This window comes from Phocoena sinus, chromosome 20 (genome assembly GCF_008692025.1).
Source record: "Phocoena sinus isolate mPhoSin1 chromosome 20, mPhoSin1.pri, whole genome shotgun sequence".
Classification (NCBI taxonomy): domain Eukaryota; kingdom Metazoa; phylum Chordata; class Mammalia; order Artiodactyla; family Phocoenidae; genus Phocoena; species Phocoena sinus.
This window is the reverse complement of record NC_045782.1, coordinates 57,945,700-57,967,734: the sequence shown is the minus strand read 5'-3', so window position 1 is coordinate 57,967,734 and position 22,035 is coordinate 57,945,700. Positions and strand designations below refer to the sequence as shown.

At 37.1% G+C, this 22,035-nt stretch overlaps 1 protein-coding gene across 18 annotated transcripts in view; it reads left to right on the top strand.

The window, feature by feature from the left end:
- Nucleotides 1–22,035, top strand: part of CEP112 (centrosomal protein 112) — a 426,576-nt gene that overhangs the window by 39,127 nt on the left and 365,414 nt on the right. For 14 of the 18 annotated variants that reach the window (XM_032616350.1, XM_032616351.1, XM_032616349.1 and 11 more), the window contains exons 5-8: nt 1,296–1,386; nt 4,052–4,129; nt 14,729–14,776; nt 15,035–15,112. In XM_032616350.1, the coding sequence (XP_032472241.1) occupies nt 1,296–1,386; nt 4,052–4,129; nt 14,729–14,776; nt 15,035–15,112 (295 nt within the window). Of the gene's footprint in view, nt 1–1,295; nt 1,387–4,051; nt 4,130–14,728; nt 14,781–15,034; nt 15,113–22,035 lie in introns of those variants that run through there. The other 4 variants (XM_032616346.1, XM_032616347.1, XM_032616345.1 and 1 more) reach the window with 3 other exon arrangements.

Below are 22,035 nucleotides of genomic sequence, written 5' to 3'. Positions count from 1 at the left end.
TTGAAAGTCAGTGGCTTTAATTCATTAAATAATGGTTAGTTTTCATTTTGTGTCTCTTGAAGTAACCATTCAGAGAATAGATATTTGTAATCATGGAACTTCCATTGAAGTAGCTCGAATAGAAATATATGGGAGAGAAGTGGACATGAAGGGAAGTCAAATATTTTCTTAGGAAACTAGATTCCCTAGGAAAATGGGTAAAGTAATTTATCCATTATCCCTGGTAATATAAAAATATGGCAGTACAGGAAGATGATTGCACCAGGTGCCATCCACATAATCCAGTTAAAGAGTTAACAATATCGCATCGTATGTGTCTACCACTTCTGTGCTGTCCATTTCTCTGTTAATGGATACTTGGGTTGTTTCCATATCTTCAGCATAGTGCCTAGTTAACAATGTAGTATTGTGCTCTTCAAAATTTGTTAAAAGGATAGACCTCATATTAAGTGTTCTTACAACAAAACAAAAACAAAGGGTCACAGGGAAACTCTGGGAAGTACTGGATATGTCTGTTACCTTGATTGTGGTGATGGTATCACAGGTGTTTGCGTATGTTCAAATTCATCAAATTGCACACAATAAATATGTTCAGTTCTTTGTATGTCAATTATACCTCAATAGAGCTCTTTTTTAAAAAAGAAAAAATATATGGGAGACTCTAGGCTAAAGTAGAATATTGAGAAGGGCACTTTTTTGTACTATATTTTATATTGGAGAAAAATCTTTTTGTTCTAATTCATCTGGAAGCTTAAACTATTTTCCTGTTTATGCTCTACTTATGTTTTACCTAAATTAACATGGCATATTTTTAAATTTAGGACTTTGATTTATCTGTGGTTTCTGAGATGGCTTCAAATTAATTCAGACTTTCAGCTATGTGAAAGTTTTGTTATTTTATATATTTTAAGACTTCATCATGATGTGAAACATGAATCCAACAAAACTTGCTAACCTTTTAAAACAATTATCTTCTCTGAGAATGCATGCTTCAATTTTTCTCTTCCTACACGTAGGAAAATGGGAAATACATGTGGTTTATTATAGTCCCACTTAACAATAGCATTTGTTGGTAAGCAAGCATGTGGCATTTAGGTGACATTTTACTTATAGTTTAATAAATACAAGTGGTTATTATTCGTATTTCTTTTTTCTTTGCTATTGAAACGTCATTGTTAATATGAACAGTCATCTCATTTCCAAAAGGAAAAAAATATTGTAATCCTAGATTTGAATACCGCTGTGTCCTCTGAATTCCCCCAATTCTGACTGTGACTGTTTTGGTCTCTTAATAGGGAACAATGCATTGCAAAGCTCCAAACCAGATCACAGTCTATGAGTCCAACCTACAGAGATGATGGACAGATTATTACCCCAAGGAGTCATGTAAGATCAGATTCTACTTTTGCTTTTTGTTTGTTTGCTTCTTGTTTTCAAATATCTCCACGTAGGGCTTTCCTGGTGGTGCAGTGGTTGGGAGTCCGCCTGCTGATGCAGGGGACATGGGTTTGTGCCCTGGTCCAGGAGGATCCCACATGCCGCGGAGCGGCTGGGCCCGTGAGCCATGGCCGCTGAGCCTGCGTGTCCAGAGCCTGTGCTCCGCGACGGGAGAGACCAGTGAGAGGCCTGTGTACCGCAAAAAAACAAAACAAAACAAAAAAAACTCCACATATTTTTAGTTTCATATTGTTAAATTCCAACGATTACTTACAAACAATAAAGTCTGAAGGTTTTGGTGAATATCCTGGTTTCAAAGAAAGTGGTGTATTTGGTATGTTCCATAGCGTTCCTTCTGCTTTCTCAAAGACTCTGAGGCATCGTGTTAATCAGTCTATCATTTTTCCTGTGCATTGAAGAATAACTTTGAAAAGGTTTTGTTTTTTAGTTACTTTTCCCCTTTTACTCAGTATATGTCTAAAAATGATTAGACACACAATGGTCATAAACTTAAGAAACTGGGATTAGTTTGTAGTGAAGTAGGGAACACTGCCTTCCTGATGAAGGTGAACTGTTCCTATCTTGAAATATGAATACTTCTCTTGCATGTAACTACTTAACATAGATTTGGTTTGACCATGGAGCTAATGAGCATTCCAGTCAGCTGGATAAAGAGAAGGATTCTGCCTGCTTCCTACAGCATAACTCAGCTTGTCTTGGGTGATGAGACTTTTAGTTACAAGCAAGTCGAATGTGAAACATGACTGTTTTAGAACATTGGCTCTGAAAATAACTCCTTTCATTTTCTCCAGTGATGAAGGGTTCCAGTTTGGAACTTTCATAAATATCTTAATATAAAGAGCAGCACATTTTAGATATTTGTGAATTTATTATCAACCATATTTACTCAAAATAAATAAGGGAGGTGCATTTTAAAAGACATTCTCATTCACACATACACACACAAACATTCAAAAAGCAAGGGACCAACAGTAGAGGCAATAATGAATTTTAATATAGTGTATATAATAAACCCAACATTTTGTTCAATAGAAATCTGGAGATTCAGTAAAATATGAAGAACATTTTTTTTCTTTTAAATTTTGAATTTTATTTTATTTATCTTTTTATACAGCAGGTTCTTATTAGTCATCAGTTTTATACACCTCAGTGTATACATGTCAATCCCAATCGCCCAATTCAGCACACCACCATCCCCACCCCACCGTGGCTTTCCCTCCTTGGTGTCCATATGTTTGTTCTCTGCATCTGTGTCTGAAGAACATTTTAATGTATTTTTCATCACTTCAGATAATTTAAATGACCATAGATAAATAGATTTATTTGTTAGTAGTGAGGTTTTCTAAAAGCATGAAAATGCTATACCAAGAAATTAAATTTAAATTTAAATAAAATAAAATATTTTGGCTGTACTGTAGGATGTACATTATTATTTTCCACAGACTTACTTTCTAAGTTTGTAGGGCTTTCAGGTCATTGTCCATTTCTGGGTACAGATCTTTGGCTGTCCTCAGTTAATTATAATTTTAATCTGGTTTGATAAGTTTGTAATATAATAAATTGTATGGGAGGGAAAAGAGCATGGAATTTTATTTTATTTTATTATAAATTTATTTATTTTTACTTATTTATTTTTGTGTGTTGTGTCTTTGTTGCTGCGCGCGGGCTTTTTCTAGTTGCGGTGAGCGGGGGCTACTCTTCGTTGTGGTGCGCAGGCTTCTCATTGCAGTGGCTTCTCTTGTTGCGGAGCACGGGCTCTAGGTGCACAGGCTCAGTAGTTGTGGCTCGCAGGCTCTAGAGCGCAGGCTCAGTAGTTGTGGCGTACGGGCTTAGTTGCTCTGCGACATGTGGGATCTTCCCGGACCAGGGCTCGAACCCGTGTCACCTGCACTGGCAGGCAGATTCTTAACCACTGCACCACCAGGGAAGTGCCTTAATTTTTTTAAGAAGTAAAGAATTACTCTTTCATAATAAATAATTATGTTTTCATGATGTGAATCCAAAGCTTATTTCTCTTTATGTACAGTGTATGAATGAGAATTAATTTAAGAACAAAAAGCTTCTTGGACAGCAATACAAACTTCCCTGTTAACTAATTTTAATGAGAGTAAATAATCATTTTTTCAAGTGTTTCCCTACCCCCCTTTAAAGTTACTGTGGTATACCACAATTAAAACTTTTTGTGAAAGAACTTAAAGAGAAGGGTCTGGATTATTTTTTAAAGTATTCTTTTGATATTTTTTTTCTGAAATCTAGTTGCTGTGTGAATATATTGTGAAGGCCTCTCATAGCCTTAAGCAGCTGTAATAAACAGTCATTACTTAGAATTGAGAACTAACTCAGTTGTAACATAATCCTTTCCTCTGAGGGTAGTATAGCATTACTAAAAAAGGCACACAAAACTCTTATTACTCTGAATGACATATATTTTGTCCTGTTTTCTCCCTCCCTCCCTCCTTCCCTCCCTCCCCTCTGCCCTTCTTTCCTTCCTTCTCTCACTCCCTTCTTTCCCTCCTTCCTTTCCACTTTTGTTTCTTCCCTCCATCCTGTCTTTTTTTTCATCCTGCTTTTCTTTTTCTCTTTTGTACTTTAGGAAATTCATTCGAGGAAATCTGCTGTTTCTTTGGATGACAGTGACATCGAAGCTCGCCTTAATAGTTGGAATCTTGGGGTAAAAAAGTATTTGTTTCATGTATGTATGTTGATGTGGCAGAATCATGTTGTATTTGGAAAACATCTTCACTAATTCTAAACAATGACTATTACTGGCTGTTAGACATTTAGTACTGTGTGAGCACTGGGAAGGACTTGGGGAACAGGAAAGAGAAATAACATTCCAAAGAAGCGTGAATGGTCCCTGCCCTCGACAAGCTGACTTTCTTGTTGGTGAAATAAGAGATATACACATGAAACAGTTAAATAAACTTTAAGATGGTGTATGATCAAACTATATAACCAAAGTGAGTTATCTAGAAAGTAGAATCCTGAGGCGGAGGAGAGAGTAGGAGGACTTGGAGAAGCAAGGTCAGCTGGGTTAGAAACATTCTCCAGGCGGCCTCAGGACGAGCTGTCACCGTGGATGGCGGTTCTCATGTTCAGAGGCCGGCTGTGAATGTTTCTGGGTGGGTAGGGAGGAGGGGGCAGGAACTAGAGGCAGAAAGAGGCATGAAGAAAGGTGTGGCCGTGACCGGGACTCAGTTATGGTTAGAGGGCAGTGCCGTCAGGTTGGGCTGCATTGGAGCTTTGAATACTAAACTGAGAAGTTTAGCTTTTAAATTTTAGGCAGTAGTGAGATTAATTTTTTTCCCCTCCACATTCCACTTTACATATATGCTGTTTAAATGCTTTCAGGAAGTGAAAAGGGGTTTGATCAATTTTTTTAATCCCACTTTATTATTATCAAAATAATTTGTAACTTGAAAAATTTGAAAAACACATAAAGTCAGATGAATAAAATTTGTATTAACATTTTGTTAAATATATCTTTCCCTCATTTTTTTCTGTGTGTATTTATAAAATTAAGATTTAAACAAAATTGGGGTCATATTATAATTACTATTTTATTATGTGCTGTTTTAAATTTGGTATAAGTTAATAATAGTTCTATTAGCATGAATATTAATGGTAGCACTAATTTTTCTTTTGAGTAGATAGTTCATAACCTATTTAAACATTCTGACATTTTTGGGCATGTAGGTTGCTCCCAGTTTATTGCTAATATAAGTAATACTGCAATAAAATTCCATAAAAGAGTCCTTTTATACCTACTTGGTTGCTTTCTTAGGTTATGTTAGGTCTTGGTACATTGCCCTCCAGAAGGTGTATACCAATTTGTTCTCCAACCAGAAGTATATAGGACTGTCTATTTCTTACTTCTTCACTGACATCAGGTGTTGTTAGTTTTTTAAAAAAAACGTAAAACCCTTCCTACTAACAATGTTCTTTTTTTAAAATAAATTTATTTATTTATTTTTGGCTGTGTTGGGTCTTTGTTGCTGCGGGCGGGCTTTCTCTAGTTGCGGCAAGCGGGTCTACTCTTCATTGCGGTGCGCAGGCTTCTCATTGCAGTGGCTTCTCTTGTTGGGAGCACAGGCTCTAGGCGCACGGGCTTCAGTAGTTGTGGCACACGGGCTCAGTAGTTGTGGTTCACGGGCTTCAGTAGTTGTGGCAGGTGGGCTCAATAGTTGTGGCTCGCGGGCTCTAGAGCACAGGCTCAGTTGTTGTGGCACACGGGCTTAGTTGCTCTGCAGCGTGTGGGATCTTCCCAGACCAGGGCCCGAACCCGTGTCCCCTGCATTGGCAGGTGGATTCTTAACCCCTGCACCACCAGGGAAACCCCATATAAATACCAATCTTTAATGAAAGCAGTGCTTTAGGACATGTGACTAGGTGGTATTAAGAAGGTCACAGCGGGTGTGCATAGACACGGAGAAAGGGAGCCAACCCTCCTTTAGGTGTCTGTGGTGGACTCCACGGTGGTGTAGTTTCTGTGAAGACGGAAAGGATAGGAAAGAAACACATTTCAAAGAGAATAAAGAATGCTTAGTGGCTGATTGGTGGGCTGAATAGGAGGGCGTCTGAAGGTTTGGTTGCAGGAAGATGGGAAGGTTGTGTCTCTGTCAGTTAATTGATTGTCTGATGGGGGAAGCATTTCAGGGGTTTCAACGTGTTATTCTAGACTGGTAGGGTTAAGAGAGGCGGTAAGATTAATTGGGGAGTTCAAGGTTTTCAGCTCCATGAGTGAGTCTCCAGGGTTGGTGTCTTGTTTTGCAGCCGCACTGCTGTAGGTGGTGGCTGTATCCAGGGCCTGGGACAGATCGAGTCTTCAGAGACTTCAGAGTGAGGGGGCTGGCTGCGCAGTGGCCACAGTTAGAGGGGAGGGGACCCGGAAGGATTTAAAGCAGTGTGAATCTCCATGGCATCTGGGGAGTATGCTAATGAAAGAGAAGAAAGAATTGATAGTGAGAGGGCAATAAGAAGACCGTTTTCACATTTGAAGGGGTAGGGGAAGCTGCCACTGGAGGGGAGTGCTGAGTTACTGGTGTGGGAGAGGAGCACAGGAAACCCCTCAGAAAGACCCATTCTGTTTGCCAGAAAGCAGTATCAAAGTGAAAAATAAAATTCTGGGCTGTCCTTTTAAAATTGCCTTTGCCCTTAGCCATTTGAAACTTCTGCTGTACATTTCTTAGCACATAGAGTACTTTTCACAATTATTTAACTGTTCAGAGGATTAAAATTTTTATTCATATAAAAAATTAAGATAAAACATCTAAAATATTTTGAGGTAATACCCTAAAACTAGGACTGCCTGGGGTTTTGTTTCACATTTTTATTGTTCAGAGAATGCACTAACAGTGTAAAATATGAAAGTCTTGCGTTTTTATATATTTTTAACGCATATGCATTAATCAGGTTGAACTGTATCTCTTGATCACAGTAGAATAATTTAAATACCCAGTGTATTCAGAAGCTTCGATTTTGCTTTGATTTTAGTTTTGTATGGGAATGTGCAATGCACTCTTGTGTCTTTCTTCCTCTGAATGGTCGGTTTATAGCTAGTGAATTTTGTGCTCTGTACTAAGGGCACGTGTTTTATATTGCTGGCATGCCTGTCAGCACCTACTTTCTGATTCATTAGATGTTCTAGATTTTTAATTTTGTAGTTATTGTTGAAAAAATATATTTCTCCCCCAATTATATTCTTTCTTTTCCTAGGAGTGTGTTAATACTTTCCCTAGGAATGCATAATTCAAGTAGGAATTTACTTGGTAAAGCTAGCAATTAAATAATACAATTCCTCCTGTATTATTTTTTAAATTACTCTTTAACCTTTTTAACCTTTAGCTTTTGGGAAGCTTTCTTGCTTTGTTAACGTATATTTCATGCATGACTGTCTTTATGTAAAAATTTTTTCTTTTTTCATGAGCACGGCTGTGGGACCCGGAAGGGGAGGTCTCTCCCAGGCCTTCCATCGGGTCACCAGCCCCCCACCCATTCCCACCCGGGACCTAGGTGCTGACTGAGAGCCTCGCTCCCATCAGGAGCGAACAAACAGTGGTGACGCTTTAGGTGACGCCCTTAGGTCAGGTCTCTTCAGAATTTGTGCAGGAGATCTCCCAGGACAGTGGAGGAAATGGGACCCGGCGGAGGATGGAGTGGGGGAGGTCAGCGGGAGTGAGGCCCCCCGATACCGCGGGGAGCTCCCGAGGGTGGACAGCACCCCTACCCTAGTCCGGCGGCCCCATTGAGGGCAGAGCCCATGGGGGAGAACTTCCTGTCCAGGGCTGGGGGGCACCTGCAAGCCCTCGGCAGCTGGAGACGCCCCCGAGCCCCCCTGTAAGGAGTGAGGGACCCCTGGCTGTCTTCCGTGTGGTCGCCCTGCCGGGGCCTGTCCAGAGCTGTGCTCAGTCACTGGGCATAGCTGTCCCCGCGGCTGAGTGGACACGTGGGCGCGTCCAGGTGAGAGGAGCGCCCACGCTGCCGAGCCTCGGAGTCCTGGGCTAAATAAAGTGTGCTAGTTGGAAGCCAAGGAGCTCAAAGCTAATGGATACGGTAGATGCTGCCAAACAGTTTTCTAAAGTGATTGTGGCAGTCTGCACCGTCATCGGGATGCGGCGTGGACCGGTTCCTGCCCCTCTACTTTCTCTAACATACTTGGTGTTGTCTGTTAGTTTTTCTTTTAATTATAAAGCTTAGCCGTTCTTGACAGTGGTTAGTGACATTGGGAAATGTGCTTTTAATATGTATTTTCCTGATGACTGATAGAGTTAGATGCCGTTCAATACGTTGACTGACAGTTTGGGTAGCCTCTCAGAGTTAAGTGCTTACTGAAGACTTTTCCAGTTTTCCTGTTGGGTTGTCTGCGTTTTTCTTCTGAATATGTAAGAGCTTTGTATCTGTTCGGGATGACTACTTTTGGAATATAGTATTGTAAATATTTTCTTCCACCTTGTTGCTTTCCTTCATTCTCTTACTGGTGTCTTTGATGAACAGAAATTTAAAATTTTAATGCTGTTCATCTTCACATTTTCATCTCATGAAAAAATGCTTTTTCTGTCCTGTTTAAGGTCTGTGACTATCTTGAGTTCCTGACGATGTTCTATGTTTTCTTCCAACGACTCTATTGTTTCACTTTTTCTATTTAGATTTACATGCCATCTGGGGCCGATTGTAGTTATATGTTGTAAGATAGGAAGTTAAGATTTGTTTTCGTCCCTTATAAGTATCCAGGTGACACTTGCATTTATTGCAAAGACTATTCTTTTCCTGCTGCGCTGCAGTGTTACTTGTCTCATAAATCAGGTGACAGTACATGTGTGTTTCCATTCTGTTCCTTTGGCTTATTTGCTTTTCCTTGTGGCAGTGATTGATGTCCATATCTGTATTTCATTTGTGCTCATTAAATGTTTGTTGAAACGTGAGGAAACCAACAAATGAACCTTCATTTGTAGTATTTTTTTCTGTGGAAAACATTTTTCAAGTTCTAAAATATTGACTTAAAAACATTATTTTGGAGCATAATTGATTTGACATTGATGACTGAATTAATTTTATGCTATAGAAAGAGTTTTGGCAGTTCTGACGGATGCTGTGACTTAAAAACGCGTATTCTAGTTGTGCTGCTAGTAATATATTGCCCGAGAATGTCCTTTCCTCTAAGACAGCTAAAATATCAGATAAAGTGTCTTTCTGTATTTCTGGAACCTTGGAGCATCTCTGTCTGATCAACATTAGTTAGTCTATAAGGAGGTCAGTTTGACCAAGTCCTGAATAATCTCTTCAAGAAACAAACTGACAGACCTTTTTGTAACCGAAAAATTAGGCTAAAAAACTTAACAAAATAAAATGTTAAAAGCCAGTTTTCATTAGAGAGCATTCAGATATTTGTATTTATGTCTAGTTTAAATTATTATTTATTTTATTATTGTGACTGTTTTTCAAACAAGAAATGTTTTGTCACGTGATTTATTCATGCTATTGGAACTAAATTATTTTTGGCTTTGCTTTCTGTATAATATTTTGTTAGACTTTAATATTTCACATAAGTTCTTTTTATCTTCCATTTTGGACATTTCTTATTGTGGTATTCTTTCTTGAGGTGTTATGAGAAAACAAGAAGTCTTCTAAAAGAGCATGAAGAAAGTAAATGTTAAGACTACAGATTGCTGCAAGTCCATGTTACTTGTGGGCTACAAAGTGGGAACATTTAACTTCAAAGCACGTCTGGCTGCTGTTATAAAATCAGAAAATAGACTACTTATTTCCCTCAAATAGACTAAAGAACATGCTCTGCTATGAATAGTTCTCATTACATTTTAAAAGTGGGTATGAGACAAACACAATGTATTGTAAATGAGTAACAACAACAGGAGATTTATACTTGTTTACAGTGTTCATTCTTGCTTTTAAATATTAGAATAGATTTTTTTTGGGTCAACTTGAGAGAGGAAATTTATGATAACAGGATGACTCCTTAATTTCTGTATTTAATGGCTTTTAAAGATGAAGAGGATGAAATAGGAGTTATTTTTGCATAGTTGAGAGGCTACATTGTAATTAGCTAAACCAATATTTTGTACCCTGCTTATAAATGTAGAGCCGGGTAAAAATAAGTCACAGATGGTTTTCTTGGCTTTTGGTTTTAAATTTTAAGCTTAATTAGAGCTTGAGCATCTTTGGGAATTCTCTGTTTCCCTCTTCCTTTATTTTCCCCCTTATATTTAATTCTGCTTTATGAATTAGGGTTTTATATGCATGTGTCTTTGAAGGACTTACTTTCTATGCTGGTTTTCTCCATTCCAAAAATAGAGAATGGTTACTTACTTTTCATATATATACCTTCAGACAATAAATATTTATTGAGTGTACTTTGCTGCCTGCTGGAAATTTGCTGCCTCTGTTTTTCAAAAAGTTGTATATATGTATAGTACAGTGTTATTTACTAAAGACTGTGCATCTTTCTCTGGTATGCTATTTAAGTAGATTTTACTATTATCTTAATGAATGTTTCCCAAAGTAAATGCACTAATTCATACACCCAACAGTAGTGCTCCACATCTGGAACACTTTTATTGTCAAATTTTTAATGTATGCCAATCTAGTGGCTGTAAAATACCATCTCTTTGTGGTATTACTTTACATTTTTCATATTTCTCAACAGATTGAGCATATTTTCATGTTTATGTTATTCAGAGTTCCTCATCAGTGAAATGTGTCTCAAGTTTTTCCCATTTTTTTTTTCAAATGGGCTGTTGTTCTTTCTTTTATTTTAAAAGAACTTCTTTACACATTGTGTAGACTAATTATTTGTGCAAATATCTCCATCCAGTTTACGGCTTGCCTTTTCAATTTATTTATAATATTTTATTTAGAGAGAAGTTCTTACTTAAAGTGGTCAAATTTATTATTTCTTTTTTGTTTATGCTTTTTTAATGTGTTGTTTAAAGAAATTTTCTCTACTCCAAGGCCATGAAGTCATTCTTCTCAGTTGTCTTCTGAAAGTTTTTATAGTTCTGCTTTCAATTATAAGTATTTAATCCTTTGGGAATTTATTATACAGGGTGTGAGGAAGGGATCTGCTCTTATTTTCTTCCTCTTATTGAACACATCCTTATTTTCTCAATAATTTGCAGTGCTATATCTTTCATGAATCATATTCTTATATATATTTGAGTTTCTGGTACTTTCCAGTTAGTTCCTTTGAGTTATTTTCATTACTAGTTTTATTATGTCTTGTAAGGCAACCCACCTTGTTTTTTTTCCTTCAGGCATGTCTTGGCTATCCTTGTCCCTTTATTTATTTATATACATTTTATAATGAGCTTATTAAATTTTCCAAAAACCCTATTGAGATTTTGGTTTGGATAAATTTAGTCACTAGATCTAGTTAAGGGGAATTGACATTTTTATGATATTGAGGCTATCCAAAAACATGGTTTCACACTCCTTTTATTTCAGTCTTAATGTCTTTCAGAAAAAGCTAAATTATTTTCTCCATAAAGGGTTTATGAATGTTTTCTTAGATTTACTTTTAGGAGTTATATATTGTTTTATGATTATAAATTATGTCTTTGTAAGATCGTCTTTTTTCCTAGATGATTTTTGCTAATTTATAGAAATGCAGCTGACTTTTACGTATTGGCATCCGACAGCTTTGCCAAGCTCTTATTTGGTCAGCCTCTACTTAACATCTTTCTATTTTTTGTCTTTATTTGTTGTGTTCTTTATGAACTTCCTGAAATCATTTAAAAGTTGTACTTGAATATATATTGTTCTAGTGGTCGTGGAATGTAAATATCATCAAATATTGACCTGCAGGAGAGTGGCCTACCTTAAGCGGGCTGTCCAAAAAGCCTGATGAATCAGAGCACTGCAGACAGGGGAGGCAAAAGGGGGGCTGTATGACAGTTTTCTTCTGTTTCATGGATTTTTTAAAAAGTGATTCCTTCTGCTGACAGGTTTTGATTTTGATGTTCTATTTTTTTATAGTAAGCTTTTATGGACATCGGATTCTTTTTTCTGTTCATGATTATTTCTGTTAGGTTTTTCTGAATGAGCAATAGCCAGTGAGCGTACGGGAGTGGTGGCTCGGGTAGCGTACTTGCTTTATTTCTTAGTTCAGGGAGGCTCCCTTCTGCTCCACTGAACTGCAGTACCTTTAGTAGATGGTGCCTTCTGTGGCTGTCATTTTGGCCTGTCTTCAGATTCCTTGATTTCTTCTTGTTTCTGTAGAGCCCTTTTCTGTAGCCCCCTTTTCTTTTTTCCTTACGGACAGCCTTCCTTCCAGGGCCCTCCCTCTACTGCAGAAGTGCTCGCTTCCTAAGACCGCCTTCTCTGGCCCACACCCCGTGACCCTCTTTGACTCCTCTGTCTCCAGCACTCTCATCTCTCAGGCTTTTTGTCTGACCCACTTAAGCCACTTTCCTTCTACAGGTCAATATTTGATGACATTTATGTCCCACCACTAGTAGGACCCTCAGGACTTGCTTTTTTTCCATGTTATCACTCAGGTTTGGCTTAGGATCTAATTCTGCTGATTCGTGATCTTTCTTTGGCCACTTATATGTTATTCGAGTTTTTTGAAATCTCTTTCTCCTTGTTGTGATGTAGGCATGGGTGATGGGTATTAATAAAAATAAATGCTCTCTTTGTTCATCTGTATGGATTTCTGGAGGATGTGGAGAGAAATTTAAATCCAGGCAGTTGCCATTACTTTATGGGAACCAGCCTCCAGGTGAAAGAAATTATTTTGTAAATTTCTTCTAATCTAGGTGCAGAAATATAGTTATTCTTCAGATCCTATCTGTCGCTATAGAGGCTTAAAATTTTTTTTTGAATTTTATTGAAGTATAGTTGATTTACAATGTTGTGTTAATTTATGCTATACAGCAAAGTGACTCAGTTATACATATATATTCTTGTTCATATTCTTTTCCATTGTGGTTTATTAAAGGATGCTGAATATAGTTCCCTGTGCTATACAGTAGGACCCTGTTTTTTATCCGTCCTATATTAAAATTTTTTTTTTTTTTTTGCGGTACGCGGGCCTCTCACTATCGTGGCCTCTCCCGTTGCGGAGCACAGGCTCCGGACGCGCAGGCTCAGCGGCCACGGCTCACGGGCCTAGCTGCTCCGCGGCACGTGGGATCTTCCCAGACCGGGACACGAACCTGTGTCCCCTGCATCGGCAGGCGGACTCTCAACCACTGCGCCACCAGAGAAGCCCTATTAAAATATTTTTTGATTACGTTCTATTTTTAATTTCATTGCCGCTATATTCTCTGATTAATTGATTCTTTACTCCGAACTTTATTGTCAAATTGGGTATGGATTGTTCATCTTCCAGAATTATTAATTATAATACACCATTTGAGAAGCTGTTTGAAAACTCAGTGGGATTTTGGAGGAGTGGAACCCAGTAACATATATTTGAAAAAGTTTGTCAGTTGATGCTAATGGTTTACTTCAGGGTAAGAACCACTATTCTAGGTTGAAGTCATAATTAGTGTTACATTCATATTCTTGTACATTTTGAGATTATCCGTGTAGCAAATTGTGAGTTTATGATGTTAAGAGATTGGAATTCCATGATAATGATTTTTAATTATCACTTCATTTGTGCATCAAATAGTTGAGATTACAATCAGTGTTTCTAATTGATCATATAGTACATTAATTCAATAAATACTTCATTGAAAGCCTGCTACATGCTAAGTATTATGCTAGGATCCAGGAGTACAAAATTGAGAAGTCATCATCCTTGCACTCACTGAGCTTAAAGACAGATATGGAGACATACTGATAAACACGTAAATATGACAGAAGAGCCATGAGAGACACACAGCGTACTTCGGGAGATGATAAGAGGGTGGGATCAGGTGCAGTTTGCCCCTTCCTTCCTTCTTTTCTTTCTTCTTTCCTTCTTTCTTCTCTTCCCTCCTTCCTCCCTCCCTTCCTTTATTCCTTCTTACTGAATATTTGCGGGACACCCACTCCCTACTGGGTCCCGTGGTGGATGTGTTACAAGGCAGGCACAGTCTGTTTTCAGAGTCCACAGCTTTTGCAGAAGATAGATGCTAGATCGCAAGAAGCAGATGAACCTCCAGGGTACTGCTGCAGTAGTAGGAAGTTAAGTAAATTTCCTGGTGGACACATTCCTGAACTGAGAGTCTGGAATAAGTTAACCACATGAAGAAGTTGGGAGAATGATTTCACAGGTTGCAAAGACTCAGATATAGGAGAGAGTGTAGTGCTTTCAAGGTGAAGCAAGTTGTTCGGTGTCCTTGGAACATAGGGTGTGTTGGGGGATAGAAAGGTAGCTATAGGAGGAATCCCAAAGGAATTTTGTATTCCAGTTCTTATTATGGAGATAAAGTTAAGGATTCATACATCAAATCTTCCTGGGAGTGTAGCAATTAAATTGGGACTCGAAGGATGATAGGAGGGTACTTATAGGGGTTAGAGGGGTAGACAGAGGTAGAGAGGCACAGGAAGACCTACCGTATTCTGGTGATGTAGGTCATTCAGGGTCCTGGGGGATGAAGTGTGAGGTGAGGAGAAGTGGGGATGAGGCTGGGTGGTTAGGCAGGTGCCTTTATGGCACAAAGGAGTTTATGCTTTATATTTTATTTGTTCATGGGGCACTAAAAATATATTATGCAATACCCATTCTAAGAAACATACTAAATATTAAGACATACGGGAAACATTTTCATTATAGTTTAATTAAAACTCAGATATTAATGTCTTTATTTTATTTAAAAATTTTCAGATAGAAAATCCTCGGTACCTGAGACAGAAGCCTATCCCAGTTACTTTGGTAGGTGAGAAATGCATTGAACTTTTCCTACAGTCAGATATTTTAAAAGAAAGTAATCCTCAAGTTATTTAGAGAAAATAATGCAAGTCCACATTATGCAGCATTATAGTCCTATTAATCCTATCACGTGGAAGTGAATAAATCACTATTTTTCTCCAATATTGGTATTATTTTGGCATGAACTTCAGCCAATTTAGAGTTTACTTTTTAATAAACCAGGCCTGAAAAAGTATTGAATGACTCTTCCTCATTCAACAGATGACTCCCAAATTCAGCCTGAGAAAATCCAGCAGTCTCCAGGAGGATCAGTTACTGTCTCGAATGCATGAGAAGGAGGTAGGATCAAGATATTTCTGATGTATCTAATTTATTAAACAATTTTTGTATTTTGTGTAATGTGAATTTTCTGGTTAGAATAAGGTTGCATGGTAGGAAGAGGTTGTCATTGGTACGGATATAAAATACTGATGCAGGTAAGGCAGGGTGGTCTTCAACTTTGTGTTGCCTGTCTTCCATTTTGTGTGTGCTGGCCCCAGGCCTGCTGGACAGATTGCGCTGAGGGGCTCTCTCCTGACTATCAGTTCCTGCTTATCAGGGCCTGGGGGGGATGGCAGGTTTTAGAAGCAGTATCTTTGACCTCAGTGAATCTCTTCATCCTCTCTTTATCTCAACTTCCTCGTAATGTATCTTTCTAATCTCACTATTTTTACTGTTTCTACTATTTTAAATTGATCTGCTAAATTCAGCTATGCTAGAGCTGCTATAGGACACAATGTGCTATCTTTCTTTGATCATTTGAAAATAGAATTATTAAAGAGGCAGTGGTGTTTATTGGTTAAGAGCAAAGGCTATAGAGTCAAGAATATGTGGATATAAATCCTCCTTACCAGCTATGTGCAAATGGGCAGATACTTATCCTCCCTGAGTCTCAGTTTCTTCATCTTACCTGGGAGATGTCTGCTTTACAGGATTGGTAGGAAGATTTTGTAGTCTTTGGGTACCTGTGTACTCCACATGTATAATAGTAGTCATTAATTTGCTTTATTATTTTCTTTTAAAAACTTTTATTCTGGAAAATTTTAAAATCATCATTATTATTATTTTTATGCTTATGACACCAATGAAACACTGGTCATCTGTGTAGTATGATGAAAGACAATTAGATTAGGAACCTGAAAAATTATGTTCTTTTTTTTTTTTATTTTGCGGTACGCGGGCCTCTCACTGCTGGGGCCTCTCACTGCTGTGGCCTCTCCCGTTGCGGAGCACAGGCTCCGGATGTGCAGGCTCAGCGGCCATGGCTCACGGGCCCAGCCGCGGATGTGGGATCTTCCCGGACTGGGGCACGAACCCATGTCCCCTGCATTGGCAGGTGGACTACTCTCAACCACTGCGCCACCGGGGAAGCCCCTGAAGAATTATGTTCTTAATCTGCCTTAACCATTTTCTAGTTATATGACCCAGGGAAGTCAAGAATATTAGTTTAATTTTTGTTTAAACAGGGTTGTTACGAAGTCACATGAGAACAGTGAATATGCATCTAACTTGTAAATGGTAATGCACTATTTAAATGGGCAAATTGTGAAAAGTATTATTGGACTTAGATTAATGGTTCTAATTAATTTATTTCAATAATTTTATCTTTCATTTTAATGGGAGGCTTCTACAAATTTCTGAAATTTAATTTCAATTTGGGTATTTTCAACATGATAGAGTTTTCTTACCATCCTACTTATAAAATATCACAGAAGACAATGATATTTTTCTTAGATATTCCAAACAATATCATGAGCGTGTAAGTTTATTTTTGTTGATAACAGAGGAGGAAGTGCTATTTTTTCTTTTAAATTTCTTTTTTTAAAAAAGTATTCATGTATTTTAATTAATTGATATTGGAGTATAGTTGCTTTACAGTGTTGTGTTAGTTTCTGCTGTACAGCAAAGTGAATCAGCTATATGTATACATACATCCCTTCTTGTTTAGATTTCCTTCCCATTCAGGTCACCACAGAGCACTGAGTAGAGTTCCCTGTGCTATAGGGTAGGTTCTCATCAGTTATCTAGTTTATATGTAGTAGAGTGTATGTGTCAATCCCAGTCTCCCAATTCATTCCACCACCCCCCCTTTTAAATTTCAGTCTGGTGGCGTGACTGCTGCTGATCTCAGTAGTATTCCGTCGTTTTGTAGCTCCAATTTAAGGCATGCAGGGTTTTGTTCCTTAGTGCACTGCTAGTGTTTGAAGAACCTGTTGAAATAAAAAGAAGTTACACTCTAAAAAGTGTTTTTGAGGGTAATACTTACATTCAGATGCACCTTCTTTGGAACTCTTGTTTCGAAATGCTTTCCTTTTTTTTTTTTGTGGTATGCGGGCCTCTCACTGCTGTGGCCTCTCCTGTTGCGGAGCACAGTCTCTGGACGCTCAGGCCCAGCGGCCATAGCTCACGGGCCCAGCCGCTCCACGGCATGTGGGATATTCCCGGACCGGGGCACGAACCTGCGTCCCCTGCATTGAAAGGCGGATTCTCAACCACTGCACCACCAGGGAAGCCCTGAAATTCTTTCCTTTTAAAAAAATTGTCATTAATTGTTTTTACACGTCATTCTAAGTCATTACCAACTAATTTTCCTTTTCCTTTTACTGTTGAGAGTGCTTACCATAGAATAAATAATTGAAAGGACCTGGTGTCTTTTTGAATTTTTTTTTTTGGTGTTTCGTGAAATAATGTCCTTATTCTTTATGATGACATCTTGGGTCAGGGGTAAACATACCAAAGCTCCGCACATACTTGTTGAAAGAGAAAACATTTAAAGCTATTGTGTATTGCATTTGAGATTCATAATTTTAAATGTGTGTGGCTTTTTTTTCCGCACCCTTATGTTTTTGTTTTTCTTTTTGGCATACTGTAAAAATATTTGTGGCATCATTGAGAAGTTTGCAGGTAAACATCAACTTACACCATATCTTAAAATATATCCAGTGTATATTTTGGCTAAAATAACTCTTTGTGTAGCTACATAGTCATTTCTGACTTTTTTTTTAAACTCCTTTATTAGAGTATAATTGCTTTATAATGGTGAGTTCGTTTCTGCTTTATAACAAAGTGAATCAGCTATACGTATACATATATCCCCATATCTTCTCCCTCTTGCATCTCCCTCCCACCCTCCCTATCCCACCCCTCTAGGTGGTCACAAAGCACCGAGCTGATCTCCCTGTGCCACGCGGCTGCTTCCCACTAGCTATCTGTTTACAGTTGGTAGTGTATATATGTCCATGTCACTCTCACTTCATCCCAGTGTACCCTTCCCACTCCCTGTGTCCTCAAGTCTGACTATTTTTGATGAAATTTTTTGATCATATTTTTTTCTCCATCCTAAAATATTTAAAAGTATATGCTGAGTTGCCCCAGTGTGAGAATTGTCTTAGTTTCATCTTTCTTTTAAAGTAGTATTTGTGATTATAAAATAATTTGTGGATTTTTATTAAAGAAAACTTGGAAAATATAGACGTATGTAAAGAAAGAAATAAAATCGTCTATGAAATAAAAACACTGGTAAAATGTCATTGGGTTGTCTTTTAGTCTTTTCTTTATGTATCCTGTAAACATGTTATTTTTCTTTAGAAAATTGAGATGATATCATGTACATTGTTTTGTATAACTCAAGTATTTTATGCTACTAAATATTGTTCCTAAGCATTTATTTTCAATGGCTGTATTATAGTTCATATTATACAATTATCCCCAGTTAATTTAAATTATCCCTATTGTTGGGTATTGAGGTTGAGTTTTCACTAATATAAATAATTCTGGGAAGAATGTCCTTAGATGTCTGTCTTTATAAGCATTCTAAATATTTCTGTGGGGTAATGAATTATGTCTTACATGGTCAATTGAAATGATGGATTTTTGTAAGTTTAGTGTCATAAACAATTTAACCTCTAAAATAAAAATTAATGTCGGAAGTGTCATGAACATTGTATGTGATTATAAGGTACAAGTAAAGGATGTATTATATGCAAAAATGAGAATGAATATAAAAAGGCAAAGATAATTAGGAGCCACTTGAAGGTAGAGGAAGGTAGCAGTTTAGATTGCCTTTTGTAAATGTAAGATGACTAATTATATTTTTAATAGAGAACATGTATGTGTTTAAAGTTTTTTTCAGTTTCAGGAGATAGTTTAAATAGAGAATAGAGAATACTAATCATTAGAAGAAAGATATTCAGACTTTAGGAAAAACATTGATTTTCCTGAATTACATGTGTATCTCTATGCTAAACATAATATAACTGTTAGAGATCATGGTGTTTCCCCTGTTCTGGTCACTAGAAAGATCAGAGCTTCCACAGCATATTTTCAGCAACTGTAATATTTTATGACATGTACTTTTGTGTGCTGTCCTAAATCTTTGTCCTTAGTGGTCTCTTTCTATTGCGTATTCTTTTCAATTTTTTGTCTGTGTACTTTAATCTTATTATATTTGTATATATCAATATTTCTGTAACTGTATCAAATTCTTTCTAGAATGGTGCATGAATAGATGGATAAATAAAAAAGTCCATTTGCAAAAAAAAGAATTAACAAAAAAGAAAATACCAACCATACCGCTTTAATATTTTTGTCTGTTTTCAAGAGATAGTTTTCTAACTTGGATTTTTCCCTAAACTTAAATGCATAGTTACATTGCGATGTGTGTAGTTATCCTTTAGAAGGATGATCTTACGTCTGCTTGATTAAGTCACTTTTGTTAGACATATACTTGTGGGCATGAGGATAAATGCTTTTCTGTTTTGAAATTCAGCAGGCTCTTGCATGTTCACATCAGACAACCCTGATGTGTCTTGTACATGTTCTCATCTACAAATGCTTTTGTTGTTGCTGGGTGGCATTTTAAAAATAAGAAATAGCATTGTTTCAGGTGAGTTAAGTTTATTTTAAAATTAAATATTAAATGAAATAGTAATCTTCATTTCCTCAGCACCTGATCTTTACAAGGTAATCACTGCAGAAAATTTAACATGTATTCTCTTTAAAAGTTTTCAGGAATACCTCATTTTTAAAATACAAATAAGATCCTAGCGCATACTCTATATACTGTTTCATTTTGCTTTTTAAATGCTAACATATATTCTGATGATTTTTTTATATCAGTAGTATGGCATCATCTTTTTAAATAGTTGCATTGTATTTTATTTTACTGATGGACCACATTTTATTAATATAGATTCCTATTGAGGGATAGAGGTTTGTAGAGTATTTTGCTACAACAAATAGTGTTTCAAGAATATCCCTGTGAATATTTTTATGTATTGCATATTTCTTCTTATACAATAAATTCTGTGGAATTGAATTGCCCAGTAACAGGGTTGCAGGTTTAAAGTTTTGATTGACATTGACAGATTGCCCTTAAAATGAGGTTATGTCTGCCTCGGGCTGCAGGCTTGGGTGGGAGTAGGGAGTGACCGCCAGTGGGTGTGAGAGTTCCTTTTCGGAGTGATGAAAATGTCCTAAGTTAGATTGTGGTGATGTTGCATAATTCTCTGATGTATTAAAAGACATTGAATTGTATATTTTAAGTGGGTGAATGTTATAGTATGTGAATTATGTATATCTTAATAAACTATTAAAAAAGGTTAGGTCTGTTTGTACTTGCACCAATAGTGTATGAGAATGTCTATTTTCCCATTTCATCAACACTGAATTATAAACATTTTTGATTATCTGTGAGATGAAAAATAGCATCTTGTTGCTTTGATATTTCCATTGCTTTTATGTAAGTGAGAATGGACATATTTTTTGTCTGTTTATTGTCTTTTTTTTGCGGACCTCTCACTGTTGTGGCCTCTCCCGTTGCGGAGCACAGGCTCTGGATGCACAGTCTCAGCGGCCATGGCTCACGGGCCTAGCCGCTCCGTGGCATGTGGGATCTTCCCGGACTGGGGGACTGGGGCATGAACCCGCATCCCCTGCATTGGCAGGCGGACTCTCAACCACTGCACCACCGGGGAAGCCCTGTTTATTGTCTTTTTAATTTCACTTTTGTGAGCTGTCTTTTCTTATACCTTTCCATATTTTTGTTAAATTGTTTGTCTTCATTGTGATTCCTAAGAACAATTTATATGTTAAGGAATTCAGGTCTTTGTCATATATCTTACAAGTATTTTTCTCTGTATGTCTTTTGATTTATTTCTATTTTTTTAAGTATAGAAGTTTTCTTTTCAGTAGTTGGATCTATCAGTCTTTTCTCTATGGCTTCTGGTTTTTGTATTTTGTAGAATAGACTTTCTTATTCCAAGATTATGAAAAAAATTCATATTTTTGTCTCTTTAAATCTTATTTTTGTATTTAAATCTCACATCCATTTCACAGGGTTTTACTATGAGTAGTGATGATAATCTAGGTTAATCAATTCTTAATGTTATAAAATCAAAATTTAGGAAGTTGAAATGCTTAAGTTTAAGAATGCAGTAAGTGTGGAGAGAATTGAGTGACATGAAATTATATACAGATTACAGAGCTTGTCTGTGTTTAATAAATGATGCAAGTCTTTTGATGCTTTAGAGAGTCCTAAAATATTTAATTAGCCTTTGGAAATCAACCTTTATAAAACACAACTTCCATTTTAAGTTTATAACTGTGTGGAAAATACCTTAGATGTTAAATGAGTAATATTTGCAATATTATTTTATTAGAGTTGAAGAACTGTAGTAGTTTTCTTTTGATTGGTAAAAACACACCTATAAAATATTTTAAGATTAGAAGTTTTTTTTCAATTTATTTGGCATTGTGGGAAGACGATCGGTGACCGTGATCCTTTATTTTAACCTTAGTCTGTCATTCACAAACATACTTGGACTTGTTTGCCTTTGTAATTGCTAACACATTTCCTGTGATATCCACATCACAGAATTGTGTGACCTTGAGCACCATCAAGCAGTGGGGTTCTTTTTTTTTTAGTATTCTTAAAAAAGATTTCTGACATAGATTAAGACATTTGGAAAACTGTTGTCACTGAAAATGAAAGAAGAGACGACACAAGGGGAGATCAATTTTCAGAGCAGCCGTCAGTTTTCAGAGAACAGACAGTAGAAACTGCTCTTTTTGTGAAATAAAATAGAGTATTTCCTTTGAACTTCACCTCCACCCATATTGAATGTTCCCACCCATTGCCTAAAAAGGGATATTGCTTCTTTCTTACACAGAGTGCCAATTAGGCATTTCTTCTTTCTGCAAATCTGCTAGTTAAATGTAGAATT